General features: G+C 45.0%; 1 protein-coding gene across 4 annotated transcripts in view; it reads left to right on the forward strand.

The window, feature by feature from the left end:
- Positions 1–334: 334 nt before the first annotated feature.
- The window catches only part of ZKSCAN1 (zinc finger with KRAB and SCAN domains 1), a 47,404-nt gene continuing 33,759 nt past the window's right edge, over positions 335–13,979 (forward strand). The window contains exons 1-6 of one of the 4 annotated variants that reach the window (XM_008248903.4): positions 335–512; positions 1,379–1,630; positions 9,368–9,878; positions 10,038–10,191; positions 12,311–12,402; positions 12,706–12,832. In XM_008248903.4, the coding sequence (XP_008247125.1) occupies positions 9,453–9,878; positions 10,038–10,191; positions 12,311–12,402; positions 12,706–12,832 (799 nt within the window). In that variant the 5' untranslated portion in view covers positions 335–512; positions 1,379–1,630; positions 9,368–9,452. Of the gene's footprint in view, positions 833–1,378; positions 1,631–9,367; positions 9,879–10,037; positions 10,192–12,310; positions 12,403–12,705; positions 12,833–13,979 lie in introns of all 4 variants that reach the window. The other 3 variants (XM_017337858.3, XM_070064400.1, XM_002721860.5) reach the window with 3 other exon arrangements.

A 13,979-nucleotide genomic window follows, 5' to 3' on the forward strand; every position in this document is an offset into this window, starting at 1 on the left:
ACTTTGATCTCCCTGTCTACACCCTTGTTTCGGTTTCTCTAACACAGACATACAATTACTAAATATTATGATTGCTTGGTGAGAGCCATAATTACTACAAAGACTGGCCCAGATGGCAAAGATGGGATAAATCGAATTCTCGGACGGGTGTCTCAGATGGACAGTCTGGCCCGTCCCTGAATTAACAGGGTGGGGTCGGGGGCAGAGAGGCCCAGGGCAGGAACCTCAAAGCTGGAAGCTTGCTTGGCTCGACCGTCCTAGGCAAGAGCTGGGTCCCCGCCACGCAGGAACCGAGTTGCCAAGTCCTCCCGCGCTCCTAGAGGGAACCCGGAAGTGCGGCGCGGTCCCGGAAGGCAAGGTGCTGACACACTTCCGGCCTTTGTGACTCATTGTGTCTGTGTCGAGGCGTCGGAAGGGCCTAGGTCCGTGTGCGGTGCCCTTCGGCCGGCCTGAGCCCCAGAGTCAGCTCCCCTTTCTCGCCCAGCGCCCCCAGGCCGCTCCCGGGGCTCACGGTGAGACTTGGGGCCGGCCTCTGGGGAGGGCGGGCGAGGCCTCAGGGGTGTGTGCGTGAGGGTGGGCTCTGCAGCCGCGGCCCCGGCGGAGTGCGGAGAGACTCCCTGCCCCTGCCTCCTCCTCCTCGGGACCTGCCGTGGGAAGCGCTGTCTCCTGGGCAGACGCCCCTGCCCCAGCCGCGGACCCGTGGCCGGGGAGAAGCCCCCCGCCCGCAGTGGCGTCATCGTGGTTTGACGTTTCTGAGAGAGGGGTCGCGAGCGAACCGACCCCTGTCTTGATTTTTCTGCTCTCCCCGCCGTCGCCATTTGCTTTGATTCCGGTGAGAGACTTTTTGTTGTTGTTACTGGTTTTTTTCCTTTTTTTTTCCCCCTCCCCTGGGTCTTTCAGGACCCCGAGGGTTCCGGGGTGCCGCAGACGTTTCCAGATCACCTGCTTGTCCTCGCCCCAGCCCCGCCAGTGAGCAGCGATTAAAGAGTTGCTAAAGTCCGGTCGTAGTAGATAAAGATCGAGTAGATTACAGGAGTGCTCACGCCCCGCTCGCTTTTTAGTTTTATGGAATGCTTGGAAGCTGTCCGGGAGACGAGAGCGATTTCGAGGTCGGGATAGTTAACGCTGCCGGACCTGGAGCAGGTTGAGGAGTGAAGGGAATTTTGTGGAAATCTGCACAGGGCCAATGGGGAACCCCTTAGCTGGGTGACCTTGAGTAAGAAGACACACCGACTCTCAATTTTGTCATCAGGAGAACTAGCTAGGTTTCCTCAGAAAGGCCCTTGCGATTCTGAAATGATTTGATTTGTTCAGTGTGGTGAGAAATCAAGCTGCAGTTTAGCCTGACGCTCCCCCACCGTCCCTCCCTTTCCTGCAGGGCCTCCAGCACACAATAAGATACTTTGATTATAGAGAGTGGCTGTTACATGGCCCCAGACCAAAGAAAGCATTTATTGTGCGGCCTAGCCGATTGGAGGTGGTAGATAAATACTTGCTGAATGGAATCGTGGAGAATTCGTTGTAACCACGTCAACAGAACACTGTCACTGTATATGCTGGCCGGCTGTGGGGAAATAGTTCTACCACACAAGGAAGCATAATAAAGATTTCTCCCAGAAAGTTTGTCCAGGTTTGTATCTTCTCTAGGTTACTGTGCAAGATTCTTGTTCGTTATTTCAGTCAGTTTCCACCAGTCCTAAAATAGGAGGAAGGTAACTATTTAATGCCATAGTCTTTTTGCTGATTCTCTACTTAATCTAAACACTTAAACATTTTCTGATACTTTATGTTGTGTTTAAGTATGATTTATTGGTTATATCTCATTCTGTGGCCTTGTCAGTATTCTTTGGGTAGCTGGCTGTCTTTTAAAGGTAGCTTACATGTTTCAGAACATTTTATAGTTCTGTATTTAAAACGGGATAATGGGGCAGTTTGTTTAACTTTGAAGACTGCCTTGGAAAAGATAATGGGCTGATTAGCCAGACTTTGAAATAAACTGAGCTTGTAATTCTAAGTCCTTTTTGGTAAGAAAATTGTTCATATTTATCCTTGGTGAAAACTGGTTGCCAGGGGTAATCTTATCTAAAGTGGTTGGTATGTCAGAATGCTTTTCAGCTCAGGGGGACCCCAGAATAGTTTTCTCCTTCTCCAGTCCTCCCCCCTCCACTTGACTGATAAGGATTCTGAATACCAGAGAAGTTAAATAACTCACTCAGGGATATGTAACCTATTTGTGGAAGACTAGAATTCAAGTTTCAAGTTGTGCTGCTTTTATTATTTCAGGATTTCTCCCATTGCTTAACCCTTTAAGCAGGTTGAAATTTAAAATGTACAGTTGCATGTTTTAAGTTTATTGAAAAAAATAAAAACATTTCTCTAGCACCTACCAAATGCCATACACTGTTTTAAGTGCTTCACATTAACTTGTTTTTTCACAGCAATTCTGGGGAGCAAATAGTGGGTTTTCACATTAGGTTATACAAATGAGGAAACTGATGCATAGAGTTGGACTTCCTGAGGCCGACTAGTAAACTAGTAAAGGGTAGAGCAGCATTAATCCTGACGTGAGACTTACTAGTAGCCTCGTGAACAGATTGGAGGGGGAGTAAATGCAAAATGAATGGCCCAAAAGTAGTAACACTGTAAATGCAGTCTGATATATTTTTTAAACTACTGCTTTCAAGGAATCATGCTAAGTGGTTTAAGAGGTGCAGAGCGCACCCTTGACAATAGTCTAGTTGAGCAAGGCAAGAAAAATTACAGAAAAAGAAACATAAGAAATTACATAGAAGTGTGTCTCAGACAGTTTTGCTGTTGTGGCTCTTCTCTGGCCCAGAGCAGGAGCAGAGAACATTGAGAGTGGAAAAGAGAATCTGCCCCACTTGGGGACAGAGGGCTTTGCCGATGCCCACCTCTGTCCATTTGGGTCTCTTCATGTTGATTTCCACTGACCCAGAGAAGGCCTTGCTACCAGCTGGAGTAGATTGTTCCTGGCTAGGCCAGCTGCCACACTGCTGCCAGTTACCCACCAGGTTATATTGTAGACCATTCCCACTGTTTATCTCCTGCTGTATCTCTCCTTTCCAGGACTCTGAAAACAATGAATGGTGGAGGAGACCCCTTCTTGAGTGGTCCTTCATAGTCACTGTCATACAACCTCATTTTAGAAAGAATCTGTATACAGAAGCTCTTCCTTACTCCATATGTTGGATTGAGGATGAATTTGGTATCATAGTTAAAGAGCTTGAACAATTTCAAATCCTGGTTCTACCATTTACTTGCTGTGTAACCTGGAGTCAGTTATTTAATGCCAGTAACCTCATTATCATCATAACGTTTTGTCATTATAAAGTAAGGGGATAATTTTAGTTACTGCCTGAGACTACTGTGTGTTCAGGTGAACTGCTTGATATACCTGGTACATAGAAAGCACTCAACAAATGTTGGCTTTAACTATTAATTAAAAAAGAAAACTACTAGAAAGTTCTTGAACAATGAAAAAAGGCAAGTGACAGTTTAGCTTAGTTTTGAAAGATAAATAGGATTTGAAAAAGTAGAGAAGACTGGGAGGAAATCTCGGGCTTTGTGAGGTGAGGAGTGGATGGCATTCAGAATATCATGGCATCTGTGGAAAATGCTTCATGGATTCATTTTTGCTGGAGTGGGGAATTTGGTGGGAATTGAAGCTTGAAAGGAAATTGTAACCGGTTCGTAGACAGACTATACAGCTGTAGACATATAGGAAGAATAATCTGAGCGTAAGGTAGAAGATGAATTGTGGGACAGTAAGGAGGAAATGAAAGCAGGGGACCAAAGAGGAAGCTGGATTTGTGGTATGAACAAAGAATTGTCTCCTTGGGGCTTGGAGACTAAATGCATATAAGGAGAAAGGAATCAAAGAAGGTGGGGTTTTGAGTGTGAGCGAGATTTTAGGTAGAATATTCCTAATGCCTACTAACTGCCATTAAATGCAATAAAGAAATGGCACGGGGAGCTGGAATGGTTTGGATAGTCCTTCACATCTGTTCAGTTTAACAGCTAAATTGCCAGGCTTTCTAGGAGGTAAGTACAGAGAAAACAAGGGTCCCTGTCCTTGATTGAGGAGCTTAAGATTGATTGGGAGGTAGAGAAAGGAACTGTAAACAACATAATGAGACTCTCAGAAAACCGAAGTGCATAAGTTAGGAGCAAGGGAAGTCCTTAGGGTCCCCAAAGAAGGAAGTCATGTTGTTCAATATGGCGTGTTTAGGAGAGATTTGTGCACCTTGAAGGGTGAGTAAAAATTTGGCCAGGAGGGATGATAGGGTGGGAGATTGTTCACAGCAAGGGGTAAAAATGAAAAGTCATGTGGCCAGAGCCGTGATGCAGTGGGCCACTGCCTGCCTCACCAGTATTCCATCTGGGTGCCAGTTCAATTCCTGGCTGCTCCATTTCTGATCCAGCTCCCTGCTAATGTACCTGGGAGAGCAGAGAAAAATGGCCCAGGCACTCAGGCCCCTCCACCCATATGGGAGACTCAGAAAAAGCTCCTGGTTCCTAGCTTCAGTCTGACCCAGTTCTGGCCATTGCGGTCATGTGGGGAGTGAATCAGTGGATGGAAGAGATATCTGTCTCCCCCAACCCCGTAACTCTGCCTTTCAAATAAGATAAATCTTTTTTTTTTTTTTTTTTTTTTTTTTTTTTTTTTTTTTTTGACAGGCAGAGTTAGACAGTGAGAAAGAGAGAGAGAGAGAGAGAGAGAGGTCTTCCTTCCATTGGCTCACCCTCCAAATGGCCGCTACGGCCAGCGTGCTGCGGCCGGTGCACCACGCTGATCCAAAGCCAGGAGCCTGGTGCTTCCTCAAGGACCTGGGCCATCCTCCACTGCACTCCCGGGCCACAGTGGAGAGCTGGACTGGAAGAGGAGCACCCGGGACAGAATCCAGTGCCCCGACCGGGACTAGAACCCGGGATGCCGGCACCGCAGGCAGAGGATTAGCCAAGTGAGCTGTGGTGCCAGCCAAGGTAAATCTTTAAGAAAAAATGAAAAGTCATGCCCTGTTTTTGGGGACCATTGATGGACTGGATGGACTGACATATGGGGAATCGCTACTATTAAAAGCTACAGGAGGCAAAACTAGAAAAGTAGGGGTAGACGCTGTGACATAGCAAATAAAGCTGCCACCTGCAGTACTGACATCCCATATGGGCACCAGTTCAAGACCCTGCAACTCCACTTCCAGTCCAGCTCTCTGTTTATGGCCTGAGAAAGCAGTAGAAGACGGCCCAAGTGGTTGGGCCCCTGCACCTGCATGCAAGACCCAGCAGAAGCTCCTGGCTCCCGGCTTCAGATCAGCCCAGCTCCTGCCGCTGCCGCCATTTGGGGAATGACCCAGTGGATGGAAGATCTATCTCCGCCTCTGCCTCTGCCTCTCTGTTAACTCTGCCTTTCAAATAAATAAATAAATCTTTAAAAAAAAAAAAAAAAATGGAAAAGCAGAACAGAGCTTGTGGTGACAGTGGAGGCTGCTGTATGCTCAAATGGTGGATAGCAGAGATTCATGGACAGATATTCAGAGGAAAGGGAATTATCATACTTTAGCAATATACGCTGGCCTTAGTGCATTGTGTGTATTGGAACATTGAGAAACAAACTAGAGAAACTGTAGGGGCCTATAGCATTTGTCTAGGAAGGAGCTAGGGAACGTGAATTAGGGTGTTGGGAAGTAATTATAAGGAGAATAGCATTTCATGAGAAAGAAATTAAGCTTCGGAGGAACTGTAGCTCCCAGCTGGGAAGAGGTATTCAAAGGAATGACTTGGGCCAGCCTAGTGCCTGCCTCTTCCAGTAGAGGTCCCATCTTGTTGATGCCCCGGCTCCAGGGGCCCTCTTCTGGAAGCTCCCTTTTTAGTCATCCATCAGTTACTTTGGGGCTCTTGTGTTGAGACCTCAGAGTGTTCTGTGGTGTACTGTAATGATTTGTGCAAAAGTCAGACTCAAGTGTACCTTCTTATTCCCCCTCATTCTTACAGAACACCTTGCATATTTTATAGATACATAGAAAATGTTTAGGGAATGGAATAATTGTAACTGTCGGATTGTTGGAGGTAAAACTTCTCTGAAGCTGAAAAACCGAGTATATTTACTTCAGCAAAGCAGAGTAGGGTACAAAATAGGTCAGAAGGAATCAATCAGAGGGTTAGAGGAATGGTTTGCGATGGGATTTTTACCAGTTTTAAATCATTGGAGAAATTATTTCCAGGGTGTTTTTATATGTAGGTAGAAAGCCTTAAAAGTATATTTATATATTTATTTGAAAGGCAGAGTTACAGAAAGAGATCTTCCATCTGCTGGTTCACTCCCCAAAATAGTTGTAATGGCCAGAGCTAAGTCAGGCTGACACTAGGAGCCTGGGATTCCATCTGGGATTTCCCATGTGGGTGAAGAAGCCCAAGAACTTGGGCATCTTTTGCTGCTTTCTCAGATGCATCAGTGGGATGCTTGATCAGAAATGGTACGGGCCAGGACTCAATCAGTGCCCAAATGTGACGCCTGCCATGCAGGCTGTGGCTTAACCTGCTGTACCACAATGCTGGCCCCAGAATTTTTTTAATGTGATATTCATAATTATTTATAGACTGTTATTTTAATAATTGTTTATTTTTCTTTAAGGACAAAAAATGAGGTATAAAAAGCATTCTTAAAATATATCTCAGATTAAAATCATAATCTTTGTGGCCATACAGTAGTCACCCCTTATCCAGAAAGACACAGAGAGGATGTTCCAAGGCATCCTGCAGATTCCTGAAACCATGAAAGGCATTGTTACCAGAGCTTTTATAAGCTGTGTTTTTTTCTGATACATACACACTAGTTGATAGCCTAATTTATGAATTAGGTACAGTAAGAAATTAACAATTAACAAAATAGAATTATAACAGCATACTACAGTGAAAGTTAAGAACTTATAAATTGTTTTATTGCAGGAATTTTCCACTTAATATTAACAGTTGAGTGCAAACAACTGAAGCCATGCAAAGTGCAAGATAAGGGTGGACTCCTGTCAGTACATTCCTATCAGTAAAAACCATCTACTAATAAAAAGTACATCCATGTGCTAGTCTACCAGTATGTATAATAAAACAAAAATACATTAAATTGTACTATCTAGAAATAGTTTTATACTATTAAATGTACATGATTCCATTCCCACCAAAATTATTTTTAAAAATTTAAAGAGAACTATATAATTGAAATGCTTATTAGTTCAGAAAGCTTGGATGAACTTATTGTAATACAACAATTTGATGATCTTTTTCTAAAACTTCAAGTTGATGCTTAGTTTGGATGATTGAAGGTGAGAAAGGTTCTTCACCAAGATCCTTAGATCCCATGAAAGAATAGAAAGTTCTGCTTAGGAACACAATTGGTCCTGCCCTCCATTCCTGCAGAGTTTTTATCATTGAAATTCAGAGTAAATTTCCATTTTCCATGAGCTTAAGTCACTTCTAACTAATCTGAAAGTGGTACTTTATATTTTTAACAAAAAGGCTTAGGACCCTCTAAAAGACTTCATTTTGAAGATTTTTAGGCAGATTTTCCAAGTTTTTAAAATGTGTATATGTGTACCTTTTTTCCAAGTAGTTGGTATCATTTCTGTTGGATAAAATTACACCTTTTCTTAAAGCAAGTGCTGTCTTGCCCATTGGTGATTTCTTGTTTAATTTAAATTGACCTTGATTTTCACCTCCTAATTTGGCACAGGCCTTGTGTTAGAAACTTCACCTGTGCCATCATCATGTCTACTTTCACGTGTATCATTATCTCCTCTAATTGTAGTTTCTTGGCAAGAACCTTTAAAGCTTATTTGTTTTATGAAGGTGAGATTAGTTAAGCCAGGTAAAATGTTATTTTACAGAACTGTTCTTAAGCCAAAGTCCATAACTATATATAAAAGTTAGTGGGCAGGCGTGGCACAGTGGGTTAAGCACCCCTTGGAACACCCACATCCAGAGTGCCTGGAATCAAGTCTATCTCTGCTTCTGATACAACCTCCTGCTGATGCGCATCCTGAGAGGCAGCAGATGTTTGGCTCAAGTGCTTGAGTCCCTGCTACCTGCTACCCTGCTATCAGGGTGAGAGACCCTGATGAAGCTTCTGGCCCATCCCCAGTTGATAACAGGTCTTTGGAGGTTGTGAACCAGTCGATGGAAGATACCTCTCCCTTCCCTGCCCCCTCTCTCTAAGGTTTACTTATTTATTTGAAAGACAGAGTTACGCAGAGACAGAGAGAGGGGTCTTCCATCCGCTGGTCCACTCCCCCAGATGGCCACAATGAATGGAGCTGTGTGGATCCAAAGGCAGGAGCCTGGAGCTTCTTCCTGGTCTCCCATGCGGCTGCAGGGGCCCAAGGACTTGGGCTGTCTTCTGCTGCTTTCCCAGACCACAGCAGAGAGCTGTATCAGAAGAGGAGTAGCCAGGACTCAAACTGGCACCCATATGGGATGCCGGCACTGTAGGCGGCAGCTTTACCCACTATGCCAGAGTGCCAGTACCTCTCTCCCTCTGCCTTTCAAATAAACTTTTTTAAAATTAAGATTCTGTTAATCAAAAATAATTTTTTAAGGTGAGTGAGGGGCACCTTGGCAGCCCTTTGGGATTGAAGGATGAAGGGGAAACCTGCTCTTCCCTGAGGATATACCCTGTACCCTGTGTGACAGCTGATGCTCAACATTTAGACCAAGTGAAGATGTGTCAGTTGATATTGTCAAGTATGACTTTCTCTTACTTTTAGAATGTAGAAATTGTAATATTTTCTTTCTGCAGCCCTAGTGGCTCACCCTGTACTTGGGAAACCACAGTTGTAGACTGACCAAGGTTTCCATAAAAACAATAAGACTAGCTAGATGATAGATGAAGGAGTCCAAGACTTCAAATTTAGCTTGAATGTTGACTTCATCAAGTCGCCACCTGCTACTACTATAGGTTACTTCAGCTGTCTAAGCCTCAGTTACGCCATCTCTGAAATGGTGCTGACAGTTCTGCCTACCTGCTAGGGTTGCTGGGGGGACAAAAGGAGACTGCATATACTGCTCTAAGTCTGGTGCCCAGCACCATGCTAACCTGCCACTCACTGGGCTAAGTGTTGCAAACACAGCTGTCTGGACTCATGGACTCTGACTCCAAACACCCTGAGAGTGGGAGCTGCCTGTCTGAGATTGCTGTTTGTAAACCTTCGTATACAGGAAAGTGACAGTGAAAACAGTACAGCTTTTTCTCCATTATTCAGAGGCATCTTTGGTGCATTGATTTGTAGCCTTGTGTGAAGCAGTAACAGTACATGTCACTTTATAAAGGTGCTGATAACTTTTTTTTTTAATGCTTCAGGGCTAACACAGAAGCATACCATAGAACATCTAGTACAGAAAGGTGAGCACAGACCCTACCTGGATCAAGTCTTCCCTGGACCTGAATGATGACTGCTGAGTCACGGGAAGCCACAGGTTTGTCCCCCCAGGCTGCACAGGAGAAGGATGGAATTGTGATAGTGAAGGTGGAAGAAGAAGATGAGGAGGACCACATGTGGGGACAGGATTCCAGCCTACAGGAGACGCCTCCTCCCGACCCAGAGGTATTCCGCCAGCGTTTCAGGCGTTTCTGTTACCAAAACACTTTTGGGCCTCGAGAGGCTCTGAGTCGACTGAAGGAACTTTGTCATCAGTGGCTGCGGCCAGAAATAAACACCAAGGAGCAGATCCTGGAGCTATTGGTACTGGAACAATTCCTTTCCATCCTGCCCAAGGAGCTCCAACTCTGGCTGCAGGAATACCGGCCTGATAGTGGAGAGGAGGCGGTGACCCTTCTAGAAGACTTAGAGCTTGATCTCTCAGGGCAGCAGGTAAAAAGAGAGGTGATGTCTGTTATAATAATGTGAGCAGGGTGTGGACTTTGAGGTGGGAGGTAGGAGAAAGTTACTGATTTCAAGCTAGTACTCTTTAATATTTTAATTCCTATTTAAAAAGTGATTTGTGCACAAGGCCCACCTGTTTGTCCACAGGTCCCGGGTCAAGTTCATGGACCTGAAATGCTCGCCAGGGGGGTGGTACCTCTGGATCCAGTTCAGGAATCCTCGAGTTTTGACCTTCATCACAAGGCTCCCCAGTCCCATTTCAAGCAGTCATCTCGGAAACCCCGCCTCTTACAGTCACGAGGTAAGAAGTAAGATTTCTTTTGAGGGAAAGGAACAAATAATTCAGGATGGAAGTGCCCTCTCTGTTGCTGAATGCCTGAGATTAAGAAGCATGCTGATTTTTGCTGTTATGCATTATTGTCATTATTACTAAATACTAGGGAAAATAAACACAGTCCCACCTTAGGAGTTAATGTTACCAATGAACATAATGAACTTGATGGACATTACATTTTTTATTGAATCATTAGCATTCCAGATGTCTGTCAGATTTTTAATAGGAAAGTGGTGGGAACAGATGATATATTTTCATCCTGAATTTTGAAACACTCTAGTATGTCCTAAATTATCTCTGAAACAATCATAATAATGCTTAAAAGGTCTCTTTTATCCTCTTTCTCTCTGACTCTGCCTTTCAAATAAGTAAATAAACCTTTTTTTTTAATCTCTTTTATTTAAAATGTATGAAATTATTCTATGGCATCACTTTTCTAGGTTATTTATTTTTTTAAAGAACACTTTAGTTTCTGAGTTTTTTTTTTTTTTAAGATTTTTTATTTATTTGAGAGGTAGAGTTACAGAGAGAGGAAGAGACAGAGAGAAAGGTCTTCCATCTGCTGGTTCACTCCCCAAATGGCCACAGTGGCTGAGCTAGGACCATCTGAAGCCAGGAACCAGGAGCTTCCTCCAGGTCTCCCACATGGGTGAAAGGCCCAAGCACTTGGGCCATCTTCTGCTGCTTTCCCAGGCCACTAGCAGGGAGCTGGATCGGACATGGAGTGGCCGGACTCAAACTGGCACCAGGATGCCAGCACCATAGGCTCAACCCACCATACCACAGCAACGGCTCCCATTCTGGCCTTTCTAGATGTTTAAAGATTTTAAAATTGTATTGCTTGCTGACCTAGCTGGCTCTGCCATTCTTTATTTATTTATTTTTTTCTCTCTCTCCATTTTATTTGAAAGACTAAGAGAAAGATCTACAGTACACTAGTTCACTCCCCAAGTGCCTACAGTGGAAAAGACTGGGTCACACCAAAGCCAGAAATCTCTAACTCCATCTGGGTTTCCCACGTTGGTGATAGGGACCCAAGTGTTGAGCCCCCATCTGTCATCTCCCAGAGTGCTCATTAGCAGGAACTTGGATAAGACATGCAATAGCAGAGACTCAGACCAGACACTGTAGTATGGGATGTAAACATCCCAAGCATCATTCCCACCAGTACACCAAGCACCTGCCTCAAGACAGGAGACTTTGGGGCCACCGCTGTGGTGTAGTAGGTTAAACCTGCTCCTGCAGCGCTGGCATCCCATATGGACACCTGATGGAGTCCTGTCTGCTCCACTTCCGATCCAGCTCCCTATTGGTGGCCTGGGAAAGCAGCAGAGGATGGCCCAAGTGTTTGGGCCCCTGCACCCACCTGAGAGACCCAGAAGAAGCTTCTGGCTCCTGGCTTCAGATCAGCCCAGCTCCAGCTGTTACAGTCATCTAGGGAGTGAACCTGTAGATGGAAGACCTCTCTCTCTCTCTGTCTCTGTGTTTAACTCTGCCTCTCAAATAAATAAATATTTTTTTAAAAGTAACTTTAAGGACCCTTTGACTTTTTTTTTTAAGATTTATTTATTTTATTCAAAAAGCAGAGTTACAGAGAGAGAGGAAGAGACAGAGACAGAGAGGTCTTCCATCTGCTGATTCACTCCCCAAATGACTGCAGCTGCCAGAGTGGGCTAATCCAAAGCCAGGAGCCAGGAGCTTTTTGCAGGTATCCCACACAGATGCAGGACACAAGCACTTGGGCCATCCTCCACTGCTTTCCCAGGCCATTAGCAGGGAGCTGGATCGGAAGTGGAACAGCCGGGACTCCATCCGGTGCCCATATGAGATGCTAGTGCCATGAGTGGAGGCTTAACCTGCTAAGCCACAGTGCCAGCCCCAACTCTGTGACTCTTGTGACTCCTGCCCAAGAAGACCTAGGAAAAATAGGGCCTTACTTTCTATTTATGTCGTCTGAAGTTCTCAGATCGGTAATTAAACACTAAGCAGTAAACATGCTGGTGCGGGTAGGAGAGTGCCCCAGGATGTCTTTGAGGGAGGCCCCAAGCACAGTTGATATACTCACAGCTTCTTTTTCTGCCCACAGCTCTCCCTGCCACCCACGTTCCTGCCCCTCCTCATGATGGGAGTCCCAGAGAGCAGGCAATGGCATCTGCACTACTGACCGCAGATTCCCAGGTGAGTTGTGGGCCTCTCTGCCTTGCTAAGTCCCTGCTTCAGCCTCTCTTCCTGGTGCTTCTGTAGTGGTCTCTACCAAGGTACTCGCTCTTGGTCCATTGCCCACAGAGAAGCCCTGCTCCTGCTCCCTCTATCTGTTAGTGTCTGTCCACACCTGCCTCTGCTGGTTCCCAAGGCTGTGGTCACAGGTGCTTTCCCAGTGTCCTACAGCCTTGAAGTCAACTCTCCCTGACTCGAGGTTTGGGCTATGAGACTATCCCTGAGTTTTGAGGGAACTAACTGTGGGGCCTCTTGTTATTTCAGGCTATGGTGAAGATTGAGGACATGGCTGTGTCCCTCATCCTGGAGGAATGGGGTTGCCAGAACCTGGCTCGGAGGAATCTTAATAGGGACAACAGGCAGGAAAATTATGGGAACACATTTTCCCAGGGTAAGACTGATACAGAACTATTGCCTAATAAGATTGTTTTGCCTCTTTATTTGCTAGTTGTGAGATCTCTCATGTATTCAGTTAAGAGTTGATAAAGATTTGAAGACTTCTTATCCCCTTTCTTCAAACCAGAGAAAAGGAAATCATTATGTTCATTGAACAAAATCATGATACCATGACTCCCTGAATCTCGGGTTTTTTTTTTTACCTCTAACTAGTTTTTGCACTTTGAAATAAAAAAATAAATAAACTCAAAGAAATGGCCAGGTGACCCCAGCCTTTTATCCTGGCACCTCGTTCCTGAACCTGTCAGATACACTTCTTTGGACTTTCTGTCTTCCACCCTGTCTGAGCACTGTAACTGCACAAACTTGGACCTAGACCTCCCTTGTGATGAGGTTCCTGATTTCCAAACCTAATGATTATCTTCTATGAAGAACTCTAGGCCCTGGGTCCTTAGTGTGAATGAAGAAGGTCAAGAGAGGCTGGCGCTGTGGCTCACTTGGTTAATCCTCCGCCTGCGGCACCAGCATCCCATATGGATGCTGGGTTCTAGTCCCAGTTGCTCCTCTTCCAGTCCAGCTCTGCTGTGGCCCAGGAGGGCAGTGGAGGATTGCCCAGGTGGTTGGGCCCCTACACCTGCAGGGAGACCAGGAAGAATCACCTGGCTCCTGGCTTTGGATTGGCGCAGTGCCAACCGTAGCAGCTATTTGGGGAGTGTACCAACGGAAGAAAGACCTTTCTCTCTGTCTCTCTCTCACTGTCTATAACTCTACCTGTCAAAAATTTAAAGAAAAAAAAAAGTTGAAGAGGCATCAGTTTAGATGGTGTGGCACAGCTGGCAGGCATCGATGTCTGTCTCTTGGATCATAATCCCTAGGTGACAGTACTGCAAAGAAACCTCTGGATTCACACATTAAAGCCATAGAGACTCCTCCTTGAGGGGGACAAAAGTAGGATGAATGAATGAGGGGTAACATGAAGAAAGGATGTTACTAAGAAACCTCAAGTTTTCTTTCAAACAATGGGTATAAATGGTATTTATAGTTTTCTTAGTATATGCTCTTTGTGGTAGATAAAAATCAAGCCAAAGAATTGATCTGTGTTTGTGACCTGACTACTGCCTGTTCCAGTAACTTAAAAGATT

This window comes from Oryctolagus cuniculus, chromosome 19 (genome assembly GCF_964237555.1).
Source record: "Oryctolagus cuniculus chromosome 19, mOryCun1.1, whole genome shotgun sequence".
Lineage (NCBI taxonomy): Eukaryota > Metazoa > Chordata > Mammalia > Lagomorpha > Leporidae > Oryctolagus > Oryctolagus cuniculus.